Genomic DNA, 27,676 nt, shown 5'->3' on the forward strand with positions numbered 1-27,676 from the left:
CCCTTGAATTAAAAAGTCCCAGATATCTGATGGCGATTTTAGCTGTCCTGCTACCTTATCAAATGTAGCGAAAAAGGATTCCATGTCACTCTCTTCAAATTTGGAACGAAGCTAGCCTACTTAAGGGTCTCAGGGATTAGTTCTGGGATAGGGAGGTTTGGACTGTTAGCAGGTAGAGAGGGGTTTTCCCTTGCAGCTTCCATCTGTCTAATCTCTCTCTCCCTTTGAGTTGCTAACTCCATTTCCAATTTTTGGAAATGGAATTCTTCTCTCTCACTTTCTCACTTTCTCTCTTTCCCACTCCAGAGCTTCTCTTTCTCTCTCTCTTTCCATCTCCTTTTCCCTTTCTCGCTCTCTTTCTCTCTCCTGAAATTCTAGCTAGATTCTAAGCTTTTCCAGCTCAAGTGGTTAGGGAAAGGGGTTCGGAGTCAGGGTTGAACTCCTGTTGCTAGTTGATAGGTGGGATCCAAATGCTCTACCAGCAATGGGGACAGATCACTTCTTTTAATCTTACAGGGTAGTTCAACTTGGAATTCCCTAGCTACAACATCCAATTGTTCTGTGCTTAGGGATGCTAGTGTCTCGCCATTTAAATGTCCTTGTTTTAGCAACATCTGGGCATAGAAATTTGCCATTTTTCTTGTGTTAGAGGAAGGGAATTTGCTGCAGTAATTTTTTTGTGTTTTAAAGATCATTTCAGCCACTAATTTTCCTTCTTAGCTTCCAAGTGGTTCCTTTTATATCAGATTCAGCTCGTTTCTTAAATTTGGGCTCTGGTCAAATTTTTGTTTGTGGCATCTTTCCCCAAACCCTCAGTTTGTGAGATCCAATTTAATAATAGCTAGCAGCAAGCTCACATTATGATTAACTCAGAAGGTCAGTTTATTCACATTCAAACCCCAGCAACAGGGGTGGGGGATGGTGCAGGCAGTGTTCACAACTTCACACACACATATACAGTAACGGAGATAGAAAAGAGGAAGATTTACAACTATGGGCAACAGCAATAAAAGGACCACAAAAAGGAATACTAGTTCACATGATTTCAAGAATCTGAGAAGTCTAAGTCTAAGAGATTTCCTTCATGACAGAGTTCAGTCCAGATGAGTTTCTGGTTGGAAACAACATGAAAATCCTTGAAACGAATGGCGCTGTGGCACGATAAGCTTTCTGTGCTTGGACCGCATGGCAGACGATGATCAGAGGCTTTTAAAATCAAACAGAATTCGTAGAGTTAAGAGATGATGGCTGGCTGTTTGGTCAGCCAGGAGCTGCTGGAGTTTTTTCTGGTTGGTGTTAAAACAGCAGTCTGAGTTTGTGAGGCTAGAAATGTAATATTAAAACAATCCAAAAAGCTCGCAGAATGGGGTCATGTGACATAGCCTATTAATGATTTAACTGCAGCCCAGCAAGCAGTTTCTGTGCTCCAGGCTAAAATCCATTGTTTCCCTTAGAAGTGAAACGGTCGCTGTTACCACTTCTTCAGGTGTAAGAATTTCTATAGGCGGAATCGCTCCAGATTTGCATTAAGTACGGTAGCAGGTGGGAAAAAGAACGTTTTACCTGCCGGGCAGCTTTTCACGCCCAATCCCGCCAAATTAATCATGCATTCCCATGAAACACGTTGTTTCGCTGGCGGGCGGCCTCTAATTCGCCCGCCATGGCATAACCTCGCTGCTTTCTCACACCAGGCGCTATAGTTAAAGTGCAGATGCATACACACCTCTCAGTGCTTCCAGCCCAGGACTGCTGCACAGAAGACATGGCCCCAAAAGGCAAGAAGACTGCAACCCTGATTCAGCAATGTGTCCCTGGAATGCCTTTTGGATGCCTTGGAGGCCTGTCATGATGTCCTCTACCCATGCTCTGGCCGCAAGAGGGGCAACATCACCACCAATCCGGCTTGGGAGGCAGTGGCAGCGGTTGTCATTGCCAACGACCTGCAGAAGAGGACAGCCACCCAGTGCCGAAACAGGACGAATGATCCCTTCATTCCGCCAGGGTGTCATTCTTCTCATCACTCTCAACGCACACAGTCACAAATCCATCACATACCTACAGGGATCTCACTCACTGACAGTTCAAGGGGCATCACCATTCACTGTCTCACACCCAGATATTCACTGTCCTCTTCCCTTTCATGGCACCACTCACCGCCTGCACATGCCAGGCGTACTTATCATCTGACCTGGCAGGCGTCCTGCTTGCATTCTCTCCATCTCTATTCATGCAGGAGAAAAAGGGAGAGGTCGCAGGCTGGTGGAGGAATGCCCGAAATCAAGGTCCTTACGGACTTTGAAAGTAGAGTCGTGCAGCTGGCCAATGAAGATCTGGACCGTTCCTGTGGTGAGGTTAGTGGTGCTCAACCAAGTGAGGATCCAGCAGTGCAACATCCATCACACAACCATGCTGTGAGTGATGTGTCGTGTTATCTCTCCTTGCTTTCATAGGCACATCTGGGAAATAGCCGAGGGAGTCCACGACCCAGGTCCTCGACTCAAGCCCTGAAGATATCTCACAAGAGGAATCTGCTGAAACCCTCAGTGAAGACCCGTCATAGTGCTCACCCACACCCTCCACTAGCACAGAGGCACACACCTCAGTGGGACCAAGCTTTACAGTAAACGAGGTCACTATCTGGTGAGCACATCACACTGTCCGATCCACAGCAGGCAGCGGCAGGGACTTTCCAGGTTTCCAGTGGAGGCCAGAAATCCGCTGAGTCCAAGTCAGATGACGAGCCTCTGGACTCACTCATACCTCAGTTGCTGGAGCTTTAAAGGCAAGCTTGAGAACATCAGGAAGGGATGTCTGCTGTACTCCTCAGGTTGCAAGGCACAATGGAGGAGTTTGTCCGCCTTCAGTCTGAGGTGATGGTGTGGGCATGCCAACGCATCGAGGTCGACCCTGGGGAAGCGGTATTCCTCAAGGATCAGTGCTGCATTTTTGGGGAAGCTAGACGAAAGCATGAGGGAGAAAGGAATAGGATATGTTGATGGGGTTAGACGAAGGAAACTCATATGGAGCATGATGTTACTAAGCTGTAAATACTAAGTAACACTCCCTGAAACATTAATTCACCTCACCAAAGCTGGACTCAGAAACTTTCCCAAGATATCCTTCCCATCATTAAATATGCAAAACGTGGACCATTGATGAGATTTTCCTTGGAGTTGCTGAGTCATCGAACCAGGAAGATCCTTGGTTAAATGATTAGTCAGCACTAAGTTAACTGATCTCAGCCAGGGCAACTCTAGAACATAATTGTCCTGGGTTAGGAAGATGATGACAGCTACCCTTCTATGCCTCATCTTCTGTAAATTTCAATGAATAGCCTACCAACAATCACTGTCAAAACTCACATACAAATAATGGGCACTTGGGCAAGGTTCTGGTGGAAACCGCACCCTTACAAAAAAAAATCAATGTCTTGAAGGCAGAAAAAAATTAGCGAAGAAATATTTAAAACGAGAGAATAATATTAAAGAAGCTTTTAAATTAAAGGGCCTATAATCAAGATGACACCACATTTAAAAGACATAAAAGATAACATGAAGATAAATGGTTAAGTTTTTTTTAATTCATTCACAGGATGTGGGCTTCACTGGCTGGGCTAGCATGTATTGCCCATCACTAGTTGCCCTTGAGAAGGTGTGGTGAGCTGCCTTCTTGAACCGCTGCAGTCTATGTGGTGTAGGTACATCACAGCGCTGTCAGGAAGGGAGTTCTGGGATTTTGACCCAGCAACAGTGAAGGAACATTGATATATTTCCAAGTCAGGATGGTGAGTGACTTAGAGGGGAATTTCCAGGCAGTGGTGTTCCCATCTATCTGCTGCCTTTATCCTTCTAGATGGTAGTGGTCGTGAGTTTAGAAGATGCTGTCTAAAGAGCCTTGGTGAATTCCTGCAGTGCATCTTGTAGATGGTACACACTGCTGCTACTATGTGTTGGTGGTGGAGGGTGTGAATATTGGTGGATGTGATGCCAATCAAGCAGGTTGCTTTGTCCTTCATGGTGTTCAGCTTCCTGAGTGTTGTGGGAGCTGCACTCATCCAGGCAAGTGAAGAGTATTCCATTACACTCCTGACTTGTGCCTTGTAGATGATGGACAGGCTTTGGCGAGTCAAGAGGTGAGTTACTCATTGCAGGATTCCTAGCCTCTGACCTGCTCTTGTAGCCACAGTATTTATATAGCTAGTCCAGTTCAGTTTCTGGTCAATGGTAACCCCCAGGATATTGATAGTGGAGGATTCAGTGATGGTAATGTCATTGAACATCAAGGGGCGATGGCTAGATTCTGTCTTGTTGGAGATGGTCATTACCTGGCACTTGTGTGGCGCGAATGTTACTTGCCACTTGTCAGCCCAAGCCTGGATACTGTCCAGGTCTTGCTGCATTTGGATATGGACTGCTTCAGTATCTGGGGAGTCATGAATGGTGCTGAACATTGTGTAATCATTAGCAAACATCCCCACTTCTGACCTTATGATGGAAGGAAGGCAATTGATGAAGCAGCTGAAGAGGGCTGGGCCTAGCACACTATCCTGAGGAACTCCTGCAGTGATATCCTGGAGCTGACATGACTGACTTCCAACAACCACAGCTCATCTTCCTTTGTGCTAGGTATGACTCCAACCAGTGGAGAATTTTCCCCTTGATTCCCATTGACTCCTGTTTTGCTAGGGCTCCTTGATGCCACACTCGGTCAAATGCGGCCTTGATGTCAAAGGCAGTCACTCTCACCTCACCTCTGGAGTTCAACTCTTTTGTCTATGTTTGAACCAAAGCTGAGTGGCCCTGGCAGAACACAAACTGTGCATTAGCGAGCAGGTTATTGCTAAGCAAGTGCCACTTGATAGCACTATTGATGACTCCTTCCATCACTTTACTGATGCTTGAGAGCAGATTGATGGTGCAGTAATTGGCTGGGCTGGATTTGTCCTGCTTTTTGTGTGCAGGACAAACCTGGGAAATTTTCCACATTGCCAGTTAGATGCCAGTGTTGTCGCTGTACTGGAACAGCTTGGCTAGGGGCACGGCAAGTTCTGGAGAACAAGTCTTCAGTATTATTGCCGGAATATTGTCAGGGTCCACTGTCTTTGCAGTATTCAGTGCTTTCAGCCGTTTCTTGATATCACGTGGAGTGAATCCTATATTGGGTTCTCAAAGTATGAAGATTATATAAGGAAGACTGAGGGTGGGAAGAACATCCACACTTTTGAGGCTGTAAGAAATAGGTAAATCAGATTAGGATGGTGCAACACACTTTAAAACTGTGACTATACAGAGGGAGAAAGAGCTCTGCACTTTGTTTGTTAATAAGCCTGTGCCTATCGTAGATGCAAACTCAATGTTCTCTGATGGTGAAAAAGGTTTAGTCAAGAGACAAGCCTGTGCTTGAATTTCCTCCAAAGCCTACACCTGGAATTACTCAGGTACCATACAAATAACCCAGCAGGAAGAAAATGTAATCAGTGGTTTCCTCAGTTGCACTGTGTCCAAAAGTGGAAGCCTACCTCATATCTATACAGGAGGAGGACGAGACCAGATTCAGCTGAGTATTGTATTTGTAAAACAAAGATCAAGTTTCAAGTAAGAGGGATTGCATGTCAGGTGACTCAGGGCCTGATTTTCGCTCCTGAGATGGGTAGCATAAGTCAGGAAATTTCCTCACTCGCTGCATCCGCCCAGGGAGAAATTCCCCCAAATTCCCCCATCTTCGTTCCAGGGTTGGGGGTGGGGGAGGTGCAGGATAGAGTCGGGCCCGCCTGGGTGCAGATCGGACACGGCGGCAGGGGCTGCTGAATGCCAAGGTGGGCTTTTTAAAAGGCTCGCCTCGGTTCTCTGTGATTTTGTCCCAGTTGTTTTGTTAAATTTTAGGCCCCCCAAGCCTTCACTTCTCACATCCCATCACGGCCTCCCATCCCATGCCACTTCATGCCAACCTAATGCCAACTCATGCCCCTCATGCACCCATGGCCCCTTATAATCCTATGTAAACTTAATGCCAACCCACCCACTACCCTTGGCCCTTACACCCCCCATGCCAACTCACTCAGTATCCACCAAGGGCAGATCTCAGGAGCCATGTTGAGATGAAATAAAATAGAGGTCTAAATGTCTATTACAGCCTTCACTATATTTACAAAACACTTCCATTCAAGAAAACCCATTCAAAAATTTACATCTCCACAAGTGCTTAATCCCTTATAAAAAAAAACCTAACTTCTATTTAGAACATAAAAAACAGCTAATCCTTTAATAATCTCTTTGAGCTCTCAATCAAATTGTGATTTAGGACACCCTGCTGAGATAATTATAGCTTGTGGAAAGCAGCCAAGCAGTCATAATGACATAGTGATAGCCCTTGGGGAAATGTCAACACAAAGCAATTATAACTGCTAGAATAACGTTTTTCCTAACTCTCGCTGACAGAGGCAGCCTGATTTTTTTAATTTTTAAAGGGATGGGAATTTAAATAACCTCACATTATGACAGCTCTACAGATCTTATCTGCCCTTCAAAATATTTATTTCTACTCTAAAAATTTGTGACTCCCACACCACGGGTTAAGGCCCTTGCTACAACAAAAATGAGGTCTGTTTGAACTCAGTACTGAGTTCAACTTGCCCTGCAGAGTGAAAATGGGTCTGTCGGAAATGGGGGCGAGTCTTCCACATCCAGGTGCCACCTGCCATTTTGAAAGGTCTCCACAACTCTGTGAAGATTCCATAACTCTGCCAAAATCCAGGCCTAGATATTTTTAGTATTATGTCTAATAGTGCTAAAAGGATGTTAGGCATGCTTCCCCAAATACAAAAGTAGCTTACCAGACTTGGGACTTTATAGAGCATTAAGAGGCATTGAGGGAAAATAATTCCATCTCATCCCACTGAGACAGCTTCAGCAATGGATGGAAGATGTTGTAATTTATAAGGGCAGCATGTGTACTATTGATACAATGATAAAAGATTATTAGAGTGTAGTTGTTAAGGTAAGAGGAGGAAGCTAGCGGCTAGAATTTCGAGAGACATGGGAAAAAATGCAAATTTAAAAAAAATAGGAGCAACAGGATTTTCATTGCCCACTGAAGGCATGGAAAGGATCAAGTTGCAGTAATTCAGACATTACATTGTGAGAATGCAGAATATCTGCCCTGAGGACTGAAGGAAATTAATAAATTTAGAGTGGAATCATCAGCTAAATTGAAGATTGGTTTAAAAATGAGTAAAGCAGGTCAATGATATGAAGAAAAAAAAGGGAATGCGAAAAAGAACTTAGCCATGGGGAACCTCTGCGTTAATGTTAATTCTTTGTAATGTTGTTATTTTTAAACAGAGATACTTGATAATGACACTCTCCTTGCCCCATCACTCCCTTGTGATTTTTCAATCTGGGCTCTCCTCGTTCCCACAGCACACTGTGAGCACAGTGTAACTGCACTCAATGTCCACAGAGCTCACACTGGTCTGGATATAAGAAGCTGGACGGTAACAATGAAAAGCACAGGGAAAAACAGAAAAGATGGAAGAAAGATTTTCATATGGGCTTCCTGTGAACTGTCCCCTCTTTTAACTTTAATTCCTTTTTAATCACAGTTGGTCAGGAGATTACTTCAGCAGATATATTGCTACTTAACAGATGTTCTGGTATGGGGAGCTAGAGTTCAAAGTTCCTTTGTTATATAATATAATTGAATCCTGAAAATATGCAAACTTAGTTTGCCAAGCAGCCTCAACTAGGGTTTCTCTAAAATGCATGTAAAACATACTATTTTTCAAACCCTTGACCCATAGGCCATTTCAATGCTTATTCAACAATTCTTCCTTAATAAAAGTAGAAAACTAGCATACATACAGGAGAAGGGAATAAGAGGATGTGGGAGCAGCATAAGGAAGAGGTCATCATGGTGGACTTGAGCACTGGTACAGATCATCCCAAATGACACGGTTCTGTGGACTCTATGTAAACATCAACTTTTAGAAAAAAAATTGTTGGTTTCCTGTGCTTCTAATTTTGCTCTAAGTGTATTGATTGTACGCTAAATGAGATTTACAGGTCAACTCCTCCCTTTCTATAGCTGAGTGCTAGGCAGTGGCAGCATACCTACCTTATTTGCTTCAAAAACAAAAATTGCTGGAATCAGCAGGTCTGACAGCGCCTGTGGAGAGAAAGACAGAGGTAACGTTTTGAGTCCATCTGACTCTTCTTCTGAAGAATCATACAGACTCGAAACGTTACCTCTGTCTTTCTCTCTACAGATGCTGTCAGACCTGCTGAGTTTTCCAGCATTTTTTGTTTTTGTTTCAGATTTCCAGCATCCACAGTATTTTCCCTTGCTCAAGATTGCACAAAACGCATGCAGACCTCGGATCCCCTTCACTTCAGGGAAACCCTAGAAATCCCGAGGAAATGCAAACTGGCCTCAAACTGGTCTGATCTGAATCTACCGATATTTTCTTGATCTGTATGTATTTTCTCATTCTGGTCATTTATATAGGTCATACATTTTCCAAACACAGCAAACTAGTCTTTAGCTCAAGGAACAGTGTACAATACTTGAAAGATAAAGGTGCATACCTTCAACCAACCTTTTTGCTCGCAGTCCCTTCACATATCCTATGATCTGAGTGGGCATGAGCACAGGGCTCAAGGCCTAATTGGCCCTATAAAGAATGAGCACTTCCCTAATATTGTCAGAAAAAAATGAGGCAAGAGTCACCATTAAGGTCAGCCACCTCATTAACGTTGGATGCTCTTTCTTCCAGGCACAAATATTCCACCCTTCATTGTCACTGCAAGTCCTTTTGCATTTTGCTATACCGCTACCTTATAGCTTGATCTTCAAAAAAGACTATTTTCTCTGGGAGTCAATGATAAGTCACCATCAATTTAAAATAGTTACTCAGTGAATGAGGAGAGAAATTAGGAAACATTTCTTCATGCAGAGGTTGGTAAAACATGGAATATTTTTCTATAGGCTTGAGGTGGATACAGGGCTTTAGGTAGAGATTGGAGCAGTGAGATTTGGATTGCACTGGCAAAGATCTGCACAGAAATGGTGGGCTAAATGGCCTCCTTCTGTACTGTAAACGTTAATACCTCTATGGTACTATTAAACAAAGAATTAGCATGTACACCAACCATAAGATAAAACGCTTTATGATATCTTGCTTGATAAATTCCTGCCACTAAGTTTAACCTGCACCTCAAGAAATAGTTTAGAGTTGTGCTTAATCTTGTCATTTGCCAGCCACATATATGCATACTTTCCAGCAGGGTCATTAAACAGCATTCAGGAGGATGAATCTTGAGGCAGAGGGATCAACCGAAGTACCCAATATGTTTATTGAAACTGAAGCCAAATAAACTCAGCACAGAGCAGGAATTGATGTAAGCAAAAATAAAAGCAAAAAAATGTGGATGCTGGAAATCCAAAACAAAAATAAAAATAAAATGTTTTACTTAGTTCTGTTGAAGAGTCATACGGACTCGAAACGTTAACTGTGTTCCTCCCCGCAGATGCTGCCAGACCTGCTGAGTTTTTGCAGGAATTGATGTGTTTGGCTTGAGGCTGTACCTTCACCCAGAAGTTCAGTGTTGAAGTTTAAGGCTCTAATTTCATTTGCTTGAAATATCAATGCTGAAAATAATAATGGGTATTCCAGAGAACGGAGGTAGGTGGATAACTTCCACACTTCAAAGAGGGAATTACATCTGTTTTACCTAACATGTGGGAAGAGTTTTTAAAGGGCTAACCAGTTGTGAATAGTGAAATTGGTCTGTTGTGTCAGGTGTGTTGTGGACTCACCACAAACAAGTTTGGAAATTAAAAGCAAGCATAGAGTTTATTTTGTATGGTTTCCAGGCCATCTTCTACCTCCATGTGGCTATCTGAAGATGAATGAATGTGCCCAAAACTTGTTAGGTTTTAAAATTTGAAGAATAGACATGGTACAGTATAATCTCTACTTTCTAGTCCAACAACCAAGTCAAAATCTAAACTACACAATAAACACAACTAGTAACCACTAATGTTTCTGATTTGGTGGTTTTGAGTTGAGTGAGCTTATTTGGTCAAGGATTGTTTTAATGGGGCTACAATGGCCTGAGTATCAATTGGGCTAGAGAGGAAGAAGAGATACAATCAGTGTTCCAGCTCCTGATTCCTATTCAGTGACATCTGCTGTAATTTCCTCCTGCATAAATGCTGTGCAAGGAGAGGACTGGCTTGGATTGTGATGCCCCCATTGTCAAGCAGCCTGTTGACATAGTCTAAACTTGCACAAGAAGGATAGTCACTTAGGCAAAGCACTGGAAAGTAACCAGTTCCCAAAGCACCATATCCCAGCATGAGTCAGCACCTTCAGGACAGGCAAGGAGAGATGAAAAGAAAAGCAAAGAAAGGAATAAAATGCATTGAGCCAGCAGTGAATATTAAACATGCAAAAAATAGCACCTGTCAATGGATTACACACTGCACTGGTCAAACCAGCTGCTGTGATGTCAAAATATTTGAAAAGAATGTATATGTTAAACAGTTCCCATCATTACCCTAGTAGCTAAAAGATAAACAAATTGAAAAGAACTTCAAATAACCAAAATAACTTGTGAAAAAAATAGTCTAAAAAGTAAGATTGAATGACAGTAGTGGAGAAACTGTAGGGATAAACAGTGAAAAGTAGGTTGGGATGTAATTTCCAACATTCCAAACATGATACTAAATGGACTGTGATTAGGGCCAAAGAGAAAGGGTGTTTTTTTTTTACAGATTGAATATATGCTAAAAACAAAACTGGGGTTATCAAAGGTGATCACAGAGGGGTGGTGCAGGTAAATTACCACAAACGCAGAGGTTTGCAAAATCCAGGGTTTCGGTCGGAAATGGGTTGTTAGGCAGAAATGTTTTTGCTGTGCTGAACCTGAGAAAGTACAGAGATGAGCCAGCATTTATCACACTGTGCAACTGCCCTGCTGTGGAAGTTTAACATAAAGTGGCAGCTGCACCCATAATCCCTCCACAAACAAACTCAAAGTAGCAGAGACACGATACAAAACAATGAACACATTCAGTTTTCTGACTTAATCCATGCAGCGAGGAAGTACGACCCATATACCAGAGCAGTTACAATGTTATCAGCTTTGCAGGGTGCAAAAACGAAAGCTTCAAATGATTGTGCAAGGAATACAGAATGACTCCAGAAAAATATCTACTTGAGTTGATCAAGGGATGGAGGGAATTGGAGGTGGTTGGGGCAGGGCTGGGGGGCAGTGCGCAGGAACGTTGAGAGAGAGAAAAAGAAAGTGAAGATTCTTCAAATACAAAGAAAGAATACTCACATAATTTCTGTAAAACTGTTTCAATTAATGTTTGAAAATGAGTTCCTGCTTCTAAGAATTAAGCTGTAAAACTGGTTTTCAACAGGCTTCACCACTATATGCATATATTTGTTAATCCTTTCTCTCTGCTTTCTCTTTATTGAGCCATTTCCCAGACTCTACCTTGTCCTTGGAGTGACCATAGGATTAAATCTAAGAGATTTCACTCTAGCCAGGGGTGACTTTCCTTCCAGTTCCAGTGAAATGAAAATAGAAGCTACTTCAGAGTTAGATCATGAGTGAAATCAGACTGTTTTCCCTTACTTTTCTGATTTACCTTTTCTTCTGTTGCAGCTCCTCCATAATTACACTGACTGTTTCCCTTCCTTTACCAAAGGATGTATTTTATTCTTTATGGGGATTATTTTTCTCAGCCTACAATTCAAGCAAAAGTTTGAGGGGCATAAACTTGATCTTGGTAAGTTTACATAGGAACATAGGCCTTAAGAGCAGGAGTAAGCCATTCAGCCCTTTGAGCCTGCTCCACCATTCAATAAGATTATGGCTGATCTAGTTGTAGTCTCAACTCCACTTTCCTGTTTGACCCCATAACCCTCGAATCCCATGTCTATCAAAATTCTGTCTAACTCTGCCTGAATAAATTCAATGGCCCAGCCTCCACTGCTTTCTAAGAAAGAGAATTCCACATACTAGCGACCCGCTGAGAGAATTTTTTCCTCTCATTTCAATCGTAAAAAGGAGACCTCTTATTCTTGAACCGCATCCCCTAGTTCTAGTATTTTCCACAAGAGGAAACATCCACCCCGTATTTACCCAATCAGGACCCCTCAGGATCTTATATGTTTTAATAAGATCGCTTCTCAATCTTCTAAACTCCAAAGGGTATATCAACCAGTTCAAACTTTCTTCTTAGAATAAGCCCTTCATCACAGAAATGAGTCAAGTGAACCTTCTCTGTACTGCTTCTAACACAATTATATTTCTTTTCAAATAAGGAGATCAAAACTGCACACAGTATTCCAGATGTGGTTTCACTACTGCCCTATACAGCTAAAGTAAAACGTCCCTACTTTTATATTCCATTCCCATTGCAATAAACATAAATATTCTATTTGCCTTCCTAATCACTTGGTGTACCTGCATACAAACATTTTGTGATTCACTTAACAGGACACCCAGATCCCTCTGTACCGTTAAGTTCTGCAATCTCTTTCCATTTAAATATTATAATGCTTTTCTATTCTTCCTGCCAAAGTGAACAAGTTTACATTTTCCACAGTAGACTCCATCTGCCAATCTTTTACCCACTCACTTAACCTGTCTATATCCCTTTGCAGACTCCCTACCTCCACTTGACAACTTACTTTCCTAACTATCTTGGTGTCATTGGTAAATTTAGCTACCATAAATTTGGTCCCTTCATCCAAATCATTGATCTAGGTTGTAAATAGTTGAGGACCCACCACTGATCCCTGTGGCATTCTACTAGCTACAATTTGCCAACCTGAAAAAGACCCATTTACCCCTGCTCTCTGCTTCCTGTTAGCTAACTAATCTTTTATCCAAGCTAATATGTTACCCACTACACCATGCTCTCTTGTCTCATGTAGTAACCTTTGATGTGGCACCTTATCAAATGCCTTTTGGAAATCCGAGTACACCACCTCTACAGGCTCCCCTTTATCCACCTTGCTTGTTACTTCCTCAAAAAGCTCTAATAAATTAGTTAACCACGATTTCCTTTTCACAAAGCCATGATCTGCCTGATCACATTCTGATTTTCTCAGTATTCTGCTTTAACCTCCTTAGTAATGGATTCTAGCAATTTCCCTATGACAGGTGTTCGGCTAACTGCCTGTAGTTTCTTGCTTTCTGTCTCCCTCCTTTCTTGAATAAAGCTGTTACATTAGCAATTTCCGATCTACTAGGGCCCTTCAAGAATCTAAGGAATTTTGGAAGATTACAATCAATGCACTTACTATCTCTGCAGCCACTTTCCTGTCCCAGGATTCAGGCCATCTGGTCCTGGGGACTTGTCAGACTTTAGGTCTAACACTTTACCCAGCATCTTTTCCCTAGTGATGGTGATTGTTTTAAGTTCCTCCCTCCCATTCACTTTTTGATTTTCAAGTATCTTTGGGAAGTTTTCCAAGTCTTCTACAGTGAATACAGAAACAAAATAACTGTTCAATGCCTCCGCTATTTCCTTGTTTTCCATTAGCAATTCCCCAGACTCACTCCTTAGAGGACCCAGACTAGCTTTCATTGCTCTTTTCCTATTTAAATACTTGCAAAAACTCTTACTATCTGTTTTCATATCACTAGCTAGCTTTCTCTCATACTCAATTTTCTCGCTCTTTGTTTTGTTTTAGTCATCTTTGCTGGTTCTTAAAATCCGATCAATCTTCTGACCAACCACTAATCTTTGAAGATTTGTACAGCGTTTCTTTCAATTTGATACTATCTTTAACTTCCTTATTTAGCCATGGATGATGCTTCCTTCTCAAACCATCTTTCTTTCTCACTGGGATAAATCTTTGCTGAGTGTTATTAAATATCTCCTTAAAAGCCTGCCACTGCACCTCCACTGTCCTACCTTTAACTGAGTTTCCCCAATTCACTTTAGCTAGCTCTGTTTGCATTCCCTTATAATTACTTTTATTCAGGTTTAAAGCACTAGTCTTAGGCCCACACTTTTCCCCTTCAAACTGAACATGAAATTCTATCATGTTTTGATCGCTATCACCTAAAGGTTCGTTTACCATGAGGTTATTGACTAACCTGGTCTCATTGCTCATTGCCAGGTCTAGAATAGCCTCCTCCATGGTTGACTCTAAAATGTACTGTTTCAAGAAATTGCCCCACATACACTCTATGAACTCATTTTCCCAGCTACCTTTACCAATCTGAGTTGTCCAATCTACATGTACATTAAAGTCACCCATGATTATTGCGGTATATTTCTTACAAGTCTCATTTATTTCTTCCTGTATACTCTGTCCTACAGTGTAACTACTGTTAGAGGGCTTATAAACTATCCCACAAGTAACCTCTTACACTTTTCCTATTTCTTACCTCTACCCAAACTGATTCTGCATCTTGACTCTTTTGAGCTAAGGTTATCTCTCACCACTGTACTAATGACATCCTTAATTAACAGAGCTATCCCACTCTCTTTTCCTATCTTCCTATCTTTTTGAAATGTCAAATACCCTTCAATATTCAGGGCCCAGCCTTGGTCACCCTGCAACCATGTCTCTGTAACGGCTACATATTTATATCTAAATATAAAAACAAAAAGCTAAAAGCTACTGCGGATGCTGGAAATCCAAAACAAAAACAGAATTACCTGGAAAAACTCAGCAAGTCTGGCAGCATCAGTGGAGAAGAAATCAGTTAACGTTTCGAGTCCTCATGACCCTTCGGCAGAACTGAGCATAGTTAGGAAAAAGGTGAAATATAAGCTGGTCTAAGGTGGGAGGGGCGGGGGGGAGAGAGAAGTTGAGGGTGGGGTGATTGTGGGGATAAGCAAGCAGTGATAGGAGCAGATAATCAAAAAATGTCACAGACAAAAGGGTCAATGAGGTGTTGAAGGTGGTGATATTATCTAAGAAAAGTGCTAATTAAGAATGGAAGGCAGGATACTCAAGGTACAGCTCTAGTGGGGGTGGGGTGGAAAGACTAACAAAGTTTTAGTTTTAGATTTAAAAATAATGGAAATAGGTGGGAAAAGAAGAATCTATATAAATTATTGAAAAAAAAGGGAGGGGGGAGAAACGGGGTGGGGATGGGGGGAGGGGGAGTTTAAGATCTAAAGCTGTTGAATTCAATATTCAGCCCGGAAGGCTGTAAAGTGCCTAGTCGGAAGATGAGGTGCTGTTCCTCCAGTTTGCGTTGGGCTTCACTGGAACAATGCAGCAAGCCAAGGACAGACATGTGGGCAAGAGAACAGGGTGGAGTGTTAAAATGGCAAGCGACAGGGAGGTTTGGGTCTTTCTTGCGGACAGACCGCAGGTGTTATGCAAAGCGGTCGCCCAGTTTGCGTTTGGTCTCTCCAATGTAGAGGAGACCGCATTGGGAGCAACGAATGCAGTAGACTAAGTTAGGGGAAATGGAAGTGAAATGCTGCTTCACTTGAAAGGAGTGTTTGGGCCCTTGGACGGTGAGGAGAGAGGAAGTGAAGGGGCAGGTGTTGCATCTTCTGCGTGGGCATGGGGAGGTGCCATAGGTGGGGGTTGAGGAGTAGGGGGTGATAGAGGAGTGGACCAGGGTGTCCCGGAGGGAACGATCCCTATGGAATGCCGCCAGGGGGGGTGAAGGGAAGATGTGTTTGGTGGTGGCATCATGCTGGAGTTGGCGGAAATGGCGGAGGATGATCCTTTGAATGCGGAGGCTGGTGGGGTGATAAGTGAGGACAAGGGGGACCCTATCATATTTCTGGGAAGGAGGAGAAGGCGTGAGGGCGGATGCGCGGGATATGGGGTTTTAACAATTCATCTATTTTATTATGAATGCTGCGCGCATTCAGATGCTCCTTTAGCTCTGTCTTTTTTACCATTTTTGCAATCTCTGGCCTTATCTGCTGGTGCACTTTTAAGTTAATACTCTCTGTCCCTTCCTGACACACTATGGTTATCTTTACCCAAATCACTACCTTGCTCTAGTACCTCATTGTTACCCTTTGATTTATTACATTTCCTCTCACATGATCCCTTTCCCCCACTATTTAGTTTAAAGCCCTATGTACTGCCCTAGTTATATGACTCGCTACAACACTGGGCTCAGCACGATTCAGGTGAAGTGCTTCCCAACGGTACAACTCCCATTTTCCCCAGTACCCCATGAATTGAAACCAATTTCTCCCACACCAGTCTTTGAGCCAGGCATTCATCTCTCTAATTTTATTTACCCTACATCAATTTGCTCATATCCTATTCCATACTAACTGTTATTCATCCATAACCCAGAGCCTCACCCCACCCTCTCTCTGCAACTTCCTCCAGCCTTATTTCCTCTCCGATTCATATCGGTCCACAACTTTGCCTTTTGCACTCATCCACCCCTTCCCCACTTCCCTCAACCCATCTGCTCTGGCCAACCCTGGTTTATCTTGTGATTTCTTCCTTGATATCCCTCCCTAAACAGGGGAGATGATGGCATAGTGGTAATGTCCTCAACTAGTAATCAGAGGCTCAGGCTAATGCTCTGAGGATTTGGATTTGAATCCCACATGGGAGCTGATAGAATTTGAATTCAATTATTAAATCTGGAATATAAAGCTAGTCTCAGTAATGATGACCATGACAACTATCATCGATTGTTGTAAAAATCCATCTGATTCACTCATGCCCTTTAGGGAAAGAAATCTGGAATCCTTATCTGGTTTGGTCTCCATGTGACTATAAACCCACAGCAATGTGGTTGACCCTTACCTGCCCTCTGAAATAGCCTAACAAGTCAGTCAGTTCAAGGGCAATTATGGATGGGCAACAAATGCTGGTCTTGCCAGCAATGCCCACATCCCATGAAAGAATAAAACAAAAAAAGCAGATCCACCTCATCATTATTCCTCCTACCGTTAAAATCCTTCTCAGGACTTTTAACTGACTTTCGGTAACCTCTTCTAACTATCCCATTTAGACCTTTGTCCCATATATTTATTGAGTGTTACCCTGACTCCTCTCATGAGGAGAGATTAATAAACCATCTTGTATTCCCCAGAGTTGAGGCTTTTAGGAATTTGAAAGGAATTGATAGGAAGAAATTTTTTCCATTGGTAAGGAAGTCTTGGACAAGAGGACATGACCTTAAAATCACAGCCAGGTCATTCAGGAGAGAAGTTAGGAAGCACTTATTTGTGCCAAGGATGGTAGAAATGTGGAGCTCCCTCCCAAAAAAAGCATAGATGCCTGCTCAATAATTTTAAATCTAAAATCAATAGGTTTTTGCTAGCCAAGGGAGATGGATAGAGTTAGAAGATGGGTCAGCGATGATCTCATCAAATGAGATGGAACAGATTCAAGGAGCTTAATGGCCTACTCGTATTCCTATGTTCCCTTACTCCACCACCATCACCATCTATTCAGCACCTTGAGATGTCTTTCTCTATTAAAGGTGCTCTGTAGATGCACAAAATTCCACAACCTAAGCTACTTAGCCAAGTCTTACCTATTCAAGTTAATACTTTCAGGGCAGAGCATTTCATTACTGAACGACAATGAAGTTAAATCCCTCTGGTTAAGGACCTTGTACTATAGCTGCTTGGGACATACAAAAATCTTTCTCCGACAATGTTTCCATTCAATTCTTGAATCCATTTAACATGACCGGCAATTAACCCAAAGTTAAATTTTGCCAAGATTCAGACTATGCAGATGAAATAGGCTAAAGTAAACTATGTAAATGCTCAGATCATAGTGTTTTATTATCATAATTATATTTTGTCTGTCATACACAAAATAATATTTAGTTGATTTTCAGATAATAGTTTTTTTCCAAAAACTGTTCCATTCAGCAAGTCAACTGAACTGGTAATGCATTTGCCAGTTTTAACCAATAATTTTGCACTACAGGGAGAATGGGTAAATTCTATAACCAAAGTAAACATAATAAATAATCTATTCTATGACTTAAGACTTATAACATTAATAGAACAGAGTATAAAGGGGCAACTTTACTTCCCATAGTTTTTGCACAAATGCAGTTTGACTTACCTGTGAACCTTGTAGTGTGTTATTAGTATAATTTTATATGCACACACCCCATTTTGAATAGCATAATAACACTCAGGCAAGGAAAGCACCGTAGCAATCATACTGTTCTTTATAAAGATTTATTCCAGAATTAGAATTTAAATAGCTTTACTGGAATAGACTTACTTTGAGACTGAGCTACCAGCAGCCCTTCTAATGCAAAGTACACTATTACATATTGCAAGTTATCAACAGGTTTGGAAGCCATCTCTTTAGGGGAAAAGTTAACGAGTAACATCAACAAAAATGACAACATGCAAGCTCACCTACCATGAAATCACTTGGTTGTATCCAAACTGGAAGTCTCTTTCCTGGCTTTTCCGGACAGGATATACCAACTGGTTCTCATGAAAGTATAGGACCTTTTTCAATTTGGCAAGGTCAGGTCGAAGGGCAACCAGTTCAGCCAGGTTAAGGACTGAGCTTGTGAATAGGACCCTATAAAACAAGGACAGCAGTGTTTGCAAATATTGAGCATGTTCCATAGGATATCCATCACTCCCTTCCCCCAACCCAAAGCAGAGAAAAAAAACCCCTACAGGGACACATCAGAAGCTGAGTATTAATACCATGTAGCTGCACTGAAAGTTTTGATCTTTTAAGGCAACTGCTATGAACTCCAACTAAAAAGAGTTGGCATCACATTGGTCTTTTGAGCTCTGTTACTGTAAGCTGAAGCATAAAAAAGGGAGACGAGATGGATTTTATTGAAAGAGGCAAGAAAAGCGATATCTGAAGGATAAGTGGAACAAAGATAAGATTGAATGGGGAATACTTGGATTGCTGGACTCATTAAAATTTCACATTTCTTGTAGGATCTTGCTGTTGGACGACCACAATATTTTTTTATGAGTGAAATGGATATCCAATAAATGTTTCTTTTGGCAAACTGTACTACAAACTGCTGACTAATGATTTCAGTGCCCCCCTAGAAATTCATTTGGCCATAGTGATTTTGAAAGTTAACTGGAGTCAATTAATCTTCAACCTCTGGAAATATCAACAGTTAATCATGAAAAATAATAAATACAGGATTCTTTCATTTTAAAAAAAATTAAGACGCTTTCAGCACAGATACTAAAATGACTACGAAGAAATGTGAGTGTTGAAAAGAAATTTTACATATTGGCTATGTCCTTAGCAATATGGGAGAAGCAGTATATCACCAAATTCTCACAACTCTGTTTTCAACATTTTCACTGTGTACTTAGACACTATTGCCATAACTGTTGTCCATAACAATATTACAAACGTAACTAAACATCCTTAAACAATTCTAAAACGTATGAAACTTGCATCATAAAGCCATCAGAGTCAGGACAGACAAGGCATTACCTATGCGTATTCAATGAACCTCAAAGATGGATTCAGCCATAAAAAGGACAATTTATGTGCCTTGTTTATTTAGTGAAGTTTTGTACCTGTGGGGTTAACAGCTGCTTAATTAGATATTGTAACATTTTATTGCAACATTAAGGTACCAAGTGTAACAATTTTTGATTCTCCATTTATAACCACAACATGAATCTTCTGATCTCTGTCATGCCTATGTTACCTGAATTCCATGTGTCTATTTGCATGTACTCTGGCTACTGTTCCAGACCTGGGGCCATTACTTCTAACTCCCCTTTTTCCTTCTTGGTACTTCATAGCTTCTTTTCTTCCAATTTCTCCCCTTCCTGCCATCCAGGCTTCTCACCTATCATTTCTCCCCTTTGGATACTTTGCTCCTCTCACCATCACAACCATAACACATTACTACATCACTACCTTCCTGCTGCCATTTCAGATTTCAAGTACTAGCTGAGGGGAACTGCCCTTATCTGGTTCTACTCTTGCCTATCCAATCATCGCGAGGTGATCTCTTGCAATGGCCTCCTTTTCCCATCCTTGCGCAGTTACCTCTGGAGTACCAAAGGGTCTATTCTCAGCCTTCTACTTCTCATTTACATGCTCGCCCCAGATGTATTATCCCCTGTTATCTATTATCTCTATTATCCGCAGCTATTCTCTGTGCCTTGCTGGACATTCTCCAAAGGGCACATCAAGACATCCATTGTGGCCCTTCACAAGCAGCAACCCCAACTGCCCAGCCAACCTCCCTGGCTAGCACATTCACTCGGGACTAATCTCATTATCCTCAATCACCCTTACCCTCTGCAGCCTATTCCTTCCTTTTTATCACCTAGCCAAACCTCCTCTTCAGGTTCCTCCTGCCACAGGCCTGAACCTGTGTTTCTTTCTTACCTCATCTCGTGTCCACTCATCTTGTTCACAAGACCACCTCCTGTTCTGTTAACTCTATTTCAGGGGAGGTAGTGGTGTAGAGGTAATGTTACCGGACTAGCAATCCAAAAGCCCAAGTTAATGCCCTGAGGACATAGGTTCAAATCCCACCACAGCATCTGGTGGAATTTAAAATGCAATTAATAAAATCTGGAATTGAAAGACAGTTTCAGTGATGTTGACTGTGAAACTATCATTGATTGTCATAAAACACATCTGGTTCACTAATGTCCTTTAGGGAAGGAAATCTGCCATCATTACCTGGTCTGGTCTACATGTGACGTAAGATCCAGATAAAGTGGTTGACTCTTAACTGCCTTCCGAGATGGCCTAGCAAGCCACTCAGCACAAGGGCAATTAGGGATGGACAACAAATGTTGGTCGTGCCAGTGACACCCACATCCCATGAAAGAATAAATAAATAATTCTCATTGTTAACTGATATTGTGAATAGTTCCCTCTCGTCAGACACTGTACACTTTCTCCTCTGCCATCATCAACTGCCATCTCAAAAATCCTATCCAAGGCCACTCTGACCTCCCAACTCCCTTTCCTCGCCAAAGGCTGTGAATGTGATGTTGCTTTCCAATCCATGCCCATCATTCCCATAGCTCCATGCTTGAACCTCTCCAATGAGGTTTTCACCCGCCTCAGCACTCAAAAAGCCCTAATCAATGTCACAAATGAAATCCTATGTCACTGTAACCGTGGTGCACTGTCCTTCTTTATCCTTCTCGCTCTTTCTATAAACTTTGCCACCATTGATCACACCATCTTCTTCCAACACCCTTAATTTGTGGCCTAGCTGAGTGGGACTGCCCTCAGCTGGTTCTACTCTTGCCTATCCAATCATCGCCAGATGATCTCTTGCAATGGCCTCCTTTTTCCATCCCTGCACAGTTACCTCTGGAGTACAAAAGGTCTATTCTCGGCCTCCTGCTTCTCATTTACATGCCGGTCCCAGATGTACTATCTGACACTTCAATTACTTCACCACCACTGCCCAGGCCCTAAACTCTGGAATTCCATCCCTAAACCTCTCCTCCTCTCCTTTCTGCTTTTAAAATGCTCCTTAATACCTACCACTTTGACCAAGCTTTAGGTTGTCTGTTCTAACATCCCCTTAAGTGTTAAATTTTGCTTGATAATGGTAGTGAAGCAATTTGGCAGCTTTACTATGTTAAATGTGCAATGCAAATCCAAGTTGCTAATGTTGCTGAAAATATGACAAATTCTACATCTATGTTGACAATATCCTCCCCATCATCTCTTTTGAAGCATCCACTGTCTATGTTATCAAATTTCTTGTGCAACAGTCAATCCTGGATAAGCCAAAATTTCCTCCAGTTAGACTTTGGGAAGACAGAAACTATTGGCTTCAGAAGCTATTGGGCCGTAAACTCTGAGCTCCCCAGGTTGGATTGTAGGGGTACCCCAAAGATGCACTGAGGAATCCCTCTCAGAACTTCACAGGTATCCTCTGAGCAATTGCCCTGCAATATGAACCATCCGAAAGTGTGATTTAAAATGCAAACTTCGGATGGTTCCAACAGGGTTACACCAATAGTTACTCAGAAAAAGTTAGAAGAATTAAAACCTCTTCTAATTTCTGGGCAACTATTGTTAAGACCCAGACCGATCTCTCTACAGGACTCCCCCACTCCCCCAACTCTCCAGTGGACTCTCCCCAACCCCTGACACCACAGGGGACTCTCCCACAACACCCCCCCACCTCCAAATAACCACCACCCCATGGGGTTCCCCTCGCCTGCTCGGAACTCCTCACCCTCCTGAGCCAACTGGACCCTTCCGACCCTCCTCTCATCCCCCCCCAACCCCCCACCCAGCAGGCCAGCCCTGACCTCCAACCCCCTGACCCCCAACTCCCCCCCCCGACCCTGAGGTTCAACCAGACCCTCACCCCCACCCCCCCTCCGATGTCTGACCCTCACTCCTACACCCCACCTCCCGAATGTCCATGAGGCATTTTTGTATGTCAAAGTTCAATATAAATGCAAACATCTTATATACGAATATTTAACATCTGACTTTTAATCAGAAATACAATAATTGAATATGTTTCACTCACTCCTTTTCAAATAGGCTTCATTAAATTTCTGGTGGACTGCAGTAGCACATTCATCAACAGCGTGCACCATAATGGTGAAATCCAGATTCCTTCCCTCAATCCCAAACTCTGACAAGTCAACATAGTGGAATCTAGAGTGAAGGTTATCCCCTGCCCCATAGAAAGAAACGGCGGTGGAGGAAAAACTAGGTCATATTAACTCAGGCTGTTCTCATTCATTCTTGAACAACTGGCCACAAAGCTGCACTGGCAGAGGTTGAGGAACAGGTCGACTTTAAAAATTGAAGAAAAACGTTCTCAAAAAAACAAAAAAAGGCTTATACCAAATCAGTTACCAATCAGGAGAGTACTAATTAAGAAATTACTTTGAAAGTTCAGTCTGAATTTCAAAGGTAGCTGAATGATGATCTAGGGATAGTATTCCAACATTATGGCCTCTGCTCCACACTCTGTCAATATTAACTGTATTTTGGTTCATGTTTCATAATTTTTTTTTGCTTTCTTAAGTAAAACTAAGTATATTGGCAAAAGGGGTATTTAGCAGATTGCAACATCTGGTCTTAAATAATACAGGACTATTTTGTATACTCTGGATTAAAAAGTAAATATTTAAGGTCTCATTGCTCATTAGGTCACATTAGCCTTGTACAGTATAAATACAGCAGAATTCCATTAAGATGGAGAAAAATGCTGCCAAACATGCTTACAATAGAAAAAAACTACATAGCAAAAACCTTTTAATATCCAATGTTCATTGTCAGGACTGTATTTTACTAAATCATCACCTATGGAATACTGAAAAGAATGAACTATTTAGAATGTACAGCACCAAACCAGATCATTTGGCCCAAGCAGTCCATGCTGGCAATGTGCTACACCCTTGCCTGTTTCCTAGCCTCATCTAATTTTTTCAGAATAACCCTCTATTCCCTTCTCCCTCATATATTCCTCTAGCTTCCCCTTAATTGCACCTATACTATTCGCTTCAACCACTCCCTGTGGTAGTGAGTTCCACAATCTCACCACTATCTGAGCAAGGAAGCTTTTTTCTGAATTCTCTAATATATTTCTTAGTGACTATCTTATGCTTATGGCGTTTAGTTTTGCTCTTCCCCACAACTGGAAACACTCAGTATCTATTCTATTAAAACCTTTCTTAATTTTAAAGGACCTCTATTAAGTCACCAAGAGAAAAGAGACCCAGACTGTTCATCCTTTCTTGATAGGCGTAACTTCATATTTCTAGAATAATCTTTGTAAATCTTTCATGCACCCCCTCCACTGCCTCTCTAGCCTTTTCAGATCTGTACACTACTCCAGGTACTGTGGAGTACCAGTGGTCTAACCAAGGTTCGATACAAGTTTAACATAGCTTCTCTATTCTTCATTTCTAGACCTCTAGAAACAAATCCTCGTGCTTGGTTTGCATTTTTTGTTACCTTATTAACCTATCATGATCAGAACATTTTTAAAAGTCACTTTACTAAAACTGTTATTAGTTTTAACATTCTTTCACTTTGGCCTTTCTATTAATTTGTTTAATAAACTTCAGGATATCATCAGGTTCCTGCTCTGGGTGAACGGTTAAGTTTGGCAGAGCTTCCTTAAATCCACTGAACCGAGGTTGAAGAGCCTTTACTAGTTACTTTGTCACTACAGGTGTTTAGTTAGCCTCTTTATAACATCAGACTCAGTAAATCCTCCAAAATCTAATGGTATCAGTACTGATGCTACTTCAAAAAAAAACAAAAAAGATTATCAAAGTTGTTAATGAGAATTATTTATAACATTATTACAGCATTAATCCAAACCAAGGCTACATTCAAATCTGGTGTACGTTGATGGTAAAGGATGAGTGATGCTGGAGTTAAGAAAAGACTTGGGTACCCCAAAAGGAAAACAATGTTTAGTTGAGATGATGTTAAAGCTAATAACAAGTCATGCTAAGTGACTTATAAAAAGAAGCACAGATAGTGACATTCACTCTTTTAAATATCCCATAGGCAATGATTTAGTAAAATACTGTCATGGCGATGAACATTTGATATTAAAAGGTTTCTGCTGTGTAGTTATTCTCCTTGTAAGCATGTTTGGCAGCATTTTTGCCCATCCTAATGGAATTCTGACAAATTGTGCATTGCTGACCAATGTTTTGATAATAGAGCAGCCAGCTGGAATTCTGAAAATAATTGCATATCAGAACTGGACCTAGTCAGAAAAGGTCTGTGATGCCAGTTTCCTGAACTGCAGCTGAACTCCAGCTTTCTGCATTCTCTTGTTTCTTCAGGATGTGAGGCTGACCTGAAAACAGACTGCATGTATCACAAAAAAGAGAGAGACTGCACATCCTGTGACTGCTTCTTGCAGCTGAATTAGAACAAATGCTTTAAAAGGGGAATTGAGAGATTCATCAGCCAATGTGAGACAAGAGGTACAAGAATTAATGTTCCAATAGTGTGTACTCAGCAATTTGGCTGTAAACTGTGGATGATTTTTAAAAAATATATAAATGGTATGATCTCCAAGAGGTCGGCATCTTTTAACAGGCCAGGAGGAGATGAGGAAGTGGTAAATTTTGTCATTGTTAGCCCCTTTGGATATACAACAAATCCCTTCTGACAATTTGAGGCATACAAGCTTACTATTTTAAAAAAACTGAAAAAAAAAGAACAGACGTTGTTTTGATGGCTGCACTGAGAGCCTTTTGCTCTGAGGAAGTCCCTGGAGGCTCCATCGGCCCCTCTGGGGAATCCTTACCAACAGCTTTTTTCAAGTGAATGGAGAGGAAATTTTTGTGTAGGTGGTGGGATTACCATGTCTTTTTCAGACAGTCATTTCGCAACATTCACACACAAAACCAGTAATATTTGATGTAAATCAGTGTTTGGCAGAAATAGTTGACACCTGCTATTAATTTCCCAACATTAAAGGCAGCTTTAAGTCACCATTAACTATTTATGAAATTATAAATAAAGCTGCTGAAAATAGATGAAAGTCTTGTCCTCAGTGACCAGGGTCCCAGATAACTTTAGAGTTAGGGCAGTGTTGAGCAGTGTTTTAACATTCGCATTTTAATACAAATTCTTTGGGCTTGTACATTCTATATGTTATCATCAGAGAGACTTGGTTATTTTGAGAATAGTAAGACTTTATGCTTGCTCACTTAAAAAGACAACAGTATTTTGGGGGCCTGGGTAACCTTTGTGCTTAAACATTGCCTCATCATCTCTATAGCCTGGGTCTAAATCTAAAGCAACAGAAATGGCAGCATTAAACATGCCAAAATATGAAATTATTTTTGTATGAATGAGGATCCAGGAATCATGTGGCCCACACCCTGTGCTTCATATTAGTGTCCTGAAAAGAACACAGAGTGCAGATATCAAGTCATTCCAATTATAACAAATTATCCAAATTTTTTTGACATTAATTGAATTTTCTGAAATTTCAGTAAATTTAATTTGGGCCAACAATTTTATAAATATTTGATGAATTACCTTGGATTATGCTAAACAGTGTGGCTGCAAAATGACTATGATGGAAAATTGAATGGTTTCCAATCTGCCAGGGAAGGTTAACCACCTCTTCTGACTATATAACTCTTAGGTTTTGTCAACAGAACAAGGGTTTGATATTCAATTGAAGGAAAATAAGCAGTCATCTGTACGTTGATGTACACATTTTCTCTCAGCGTTCCTTTGATGAAATTCTTCAATTTCTAGTGCATCACCACACCACAGCATACATCTCCAAACCACACACCACCCTGACTTGGAACTATATCACTGTTCCTTCACTGTCACTGAATCAAAAATCCTGAAACTCCCTTCCTAACAGCACTTTAGATGTAACTACACTAGATGTACTGCAGTGGTTCAAGGATCAGCTCAACACCACCTTCTCAAGGGCAATTAGAGATGATCAAGAAATACTGGCCTTGTCAGTGATGCTCATATTCCATGAAAGAACACAAAAACTTTTTTGTATCACCTTACATTTTCCTTAGTGATGATGGTATACTTTATTTTCCGATAATTCCTGCATAATACTCAGCACTTTAGGTAATGTGGATTCGGAAGAATTCAAAGCGAAGCATCATCTTTGTATGAATTGAGTTTAGGGAATCTTAGCTTAGGCACATACTTTTGGTTACTCCCATAGACAACTCCCAGTTCCCCATACCATCAAAGTTAGCAGGAGAGTCAAGCTACCTGGATGGTTTGCAAAGTCCATTAGCACCACTTTGGAAATTTCAAGTGTTATTTCAAAAGTCAAATTATTAGCACCTTCCAAATATAAATTGTGCTTATTCATCTTCCCCTATTTCTTCTTCTGGCTGCCAGGAAGCAGGCCCATATCATTTTAGTTTCACATGAGGCAGGGGTTGATACTTCTCAGGCTTCCAGATGTAAGACCAAGGAATTCCTTTGCCTATTTTTTTGTATAAAAAGGACTTACCTACACACATTGTCACCACTCCAGAGGCTGCAACACGCTTCTGTGTAATACTGAGTGAGTGTCGCGTTGTTTGAGGTGTCTTTTGCATGAAACATTAAACCGAGGCCCAATCTGGCCTCTCAGGTGGACATAAAAGATCCCACAGCAAGATTCAAAAAAGGGCACTGTGCAAAGCACTTTGAAATATCCTGAGGTCATGAAAGAAGCTATATAAATGCAAGTTTTTGTTTTAACTATCTACGCCCTTTTGCAGTCTTTCAGAATCCCTCTCACAATATGCCATATTGCCAAATAAAAATTGGGGCAGGTGCCCCTCATACTTTCTGCATCAATATCTTTGACATTTCAGCTGGAGCCATGTAAGGCTATAACAACACACCTGGGAATACCCACCATCATATCCAACTGGTGGGTCCACGATTCAAGATGGAACAGGGATCACCAGATCCTCAGTTGATTCTACCAACGATACAGTGATCTGCATAAAGGACTACTATATTCAGAGCTGCCCAAAATAAACACTACTGAGCCACTCTTTACATCCATCGCATTGTTTCAGAAAACATGGAATAGGATGGCTAACGCTGAAAAACCTTATCCTATCCCTTTTTAAGAAAGATAGAGAAAAGGATTCTTCAGTTCATACAACTGGAGTATACATGTTGGACACCATCACATTGCTTCAGTTTCACCATGAAGGCAGCATGATGTCTAATGAAAATTGTTAGATGCATTGTAGGTATGATTCT

The 27,676-nt window shown here is 41.4% G+C and overlaps 1 protein-coding gene across 12 annotated transcripts in view; it reads right to left on the bottom strand.

Moving 5' to 3' along the window:
* gtdc1 (glycosyltransferase-like domain containing 1) overlaps positions 1-27,676 on the bottom strand; it is a 423,082-nt gene that overhangs the window by 281,125 nt on the left and 114,281 nt on the right. For 11 of the 12 annotated variants that reach the window (XR_013577994.1, XR_013577993.1, XM_078552498.1 and 8 more), the window contains one exon: positions 18,365-18,532. Coding sequence is in view for 9 of the 12 variants with exons in the window: in XM_078552498.1 (XP_078408624.1) it covers positions 18,365-18,532 (168 nt within the window). In the remaining 3 variants the exon portion in view is untranslated. Of the gene's footprint in view, positions 1-18,364; positions 18,533-20,341; positions 20,480-27,676 lie in introns of those variants that run through there. The other variant, XM_078552502.1, reaches the window with a different exon arrangement.

The sequence above is a fragment of the Cetorhinus maximus genome, chromosome 11, assembly GCF_964194155.1.
Source record: "Cetorhinus maximus chromosome 11, sCetMax3.hap1.1, whole genome shotgun sequence".
Classification (NCBI taxonomy): domain Eukaryota; kingdom Metazoa; phylum Chordata; class Chondrichthyes; order Lamniformes; family Cetorhinidae; genus Cetorhinus; species Cetorhinus maximus.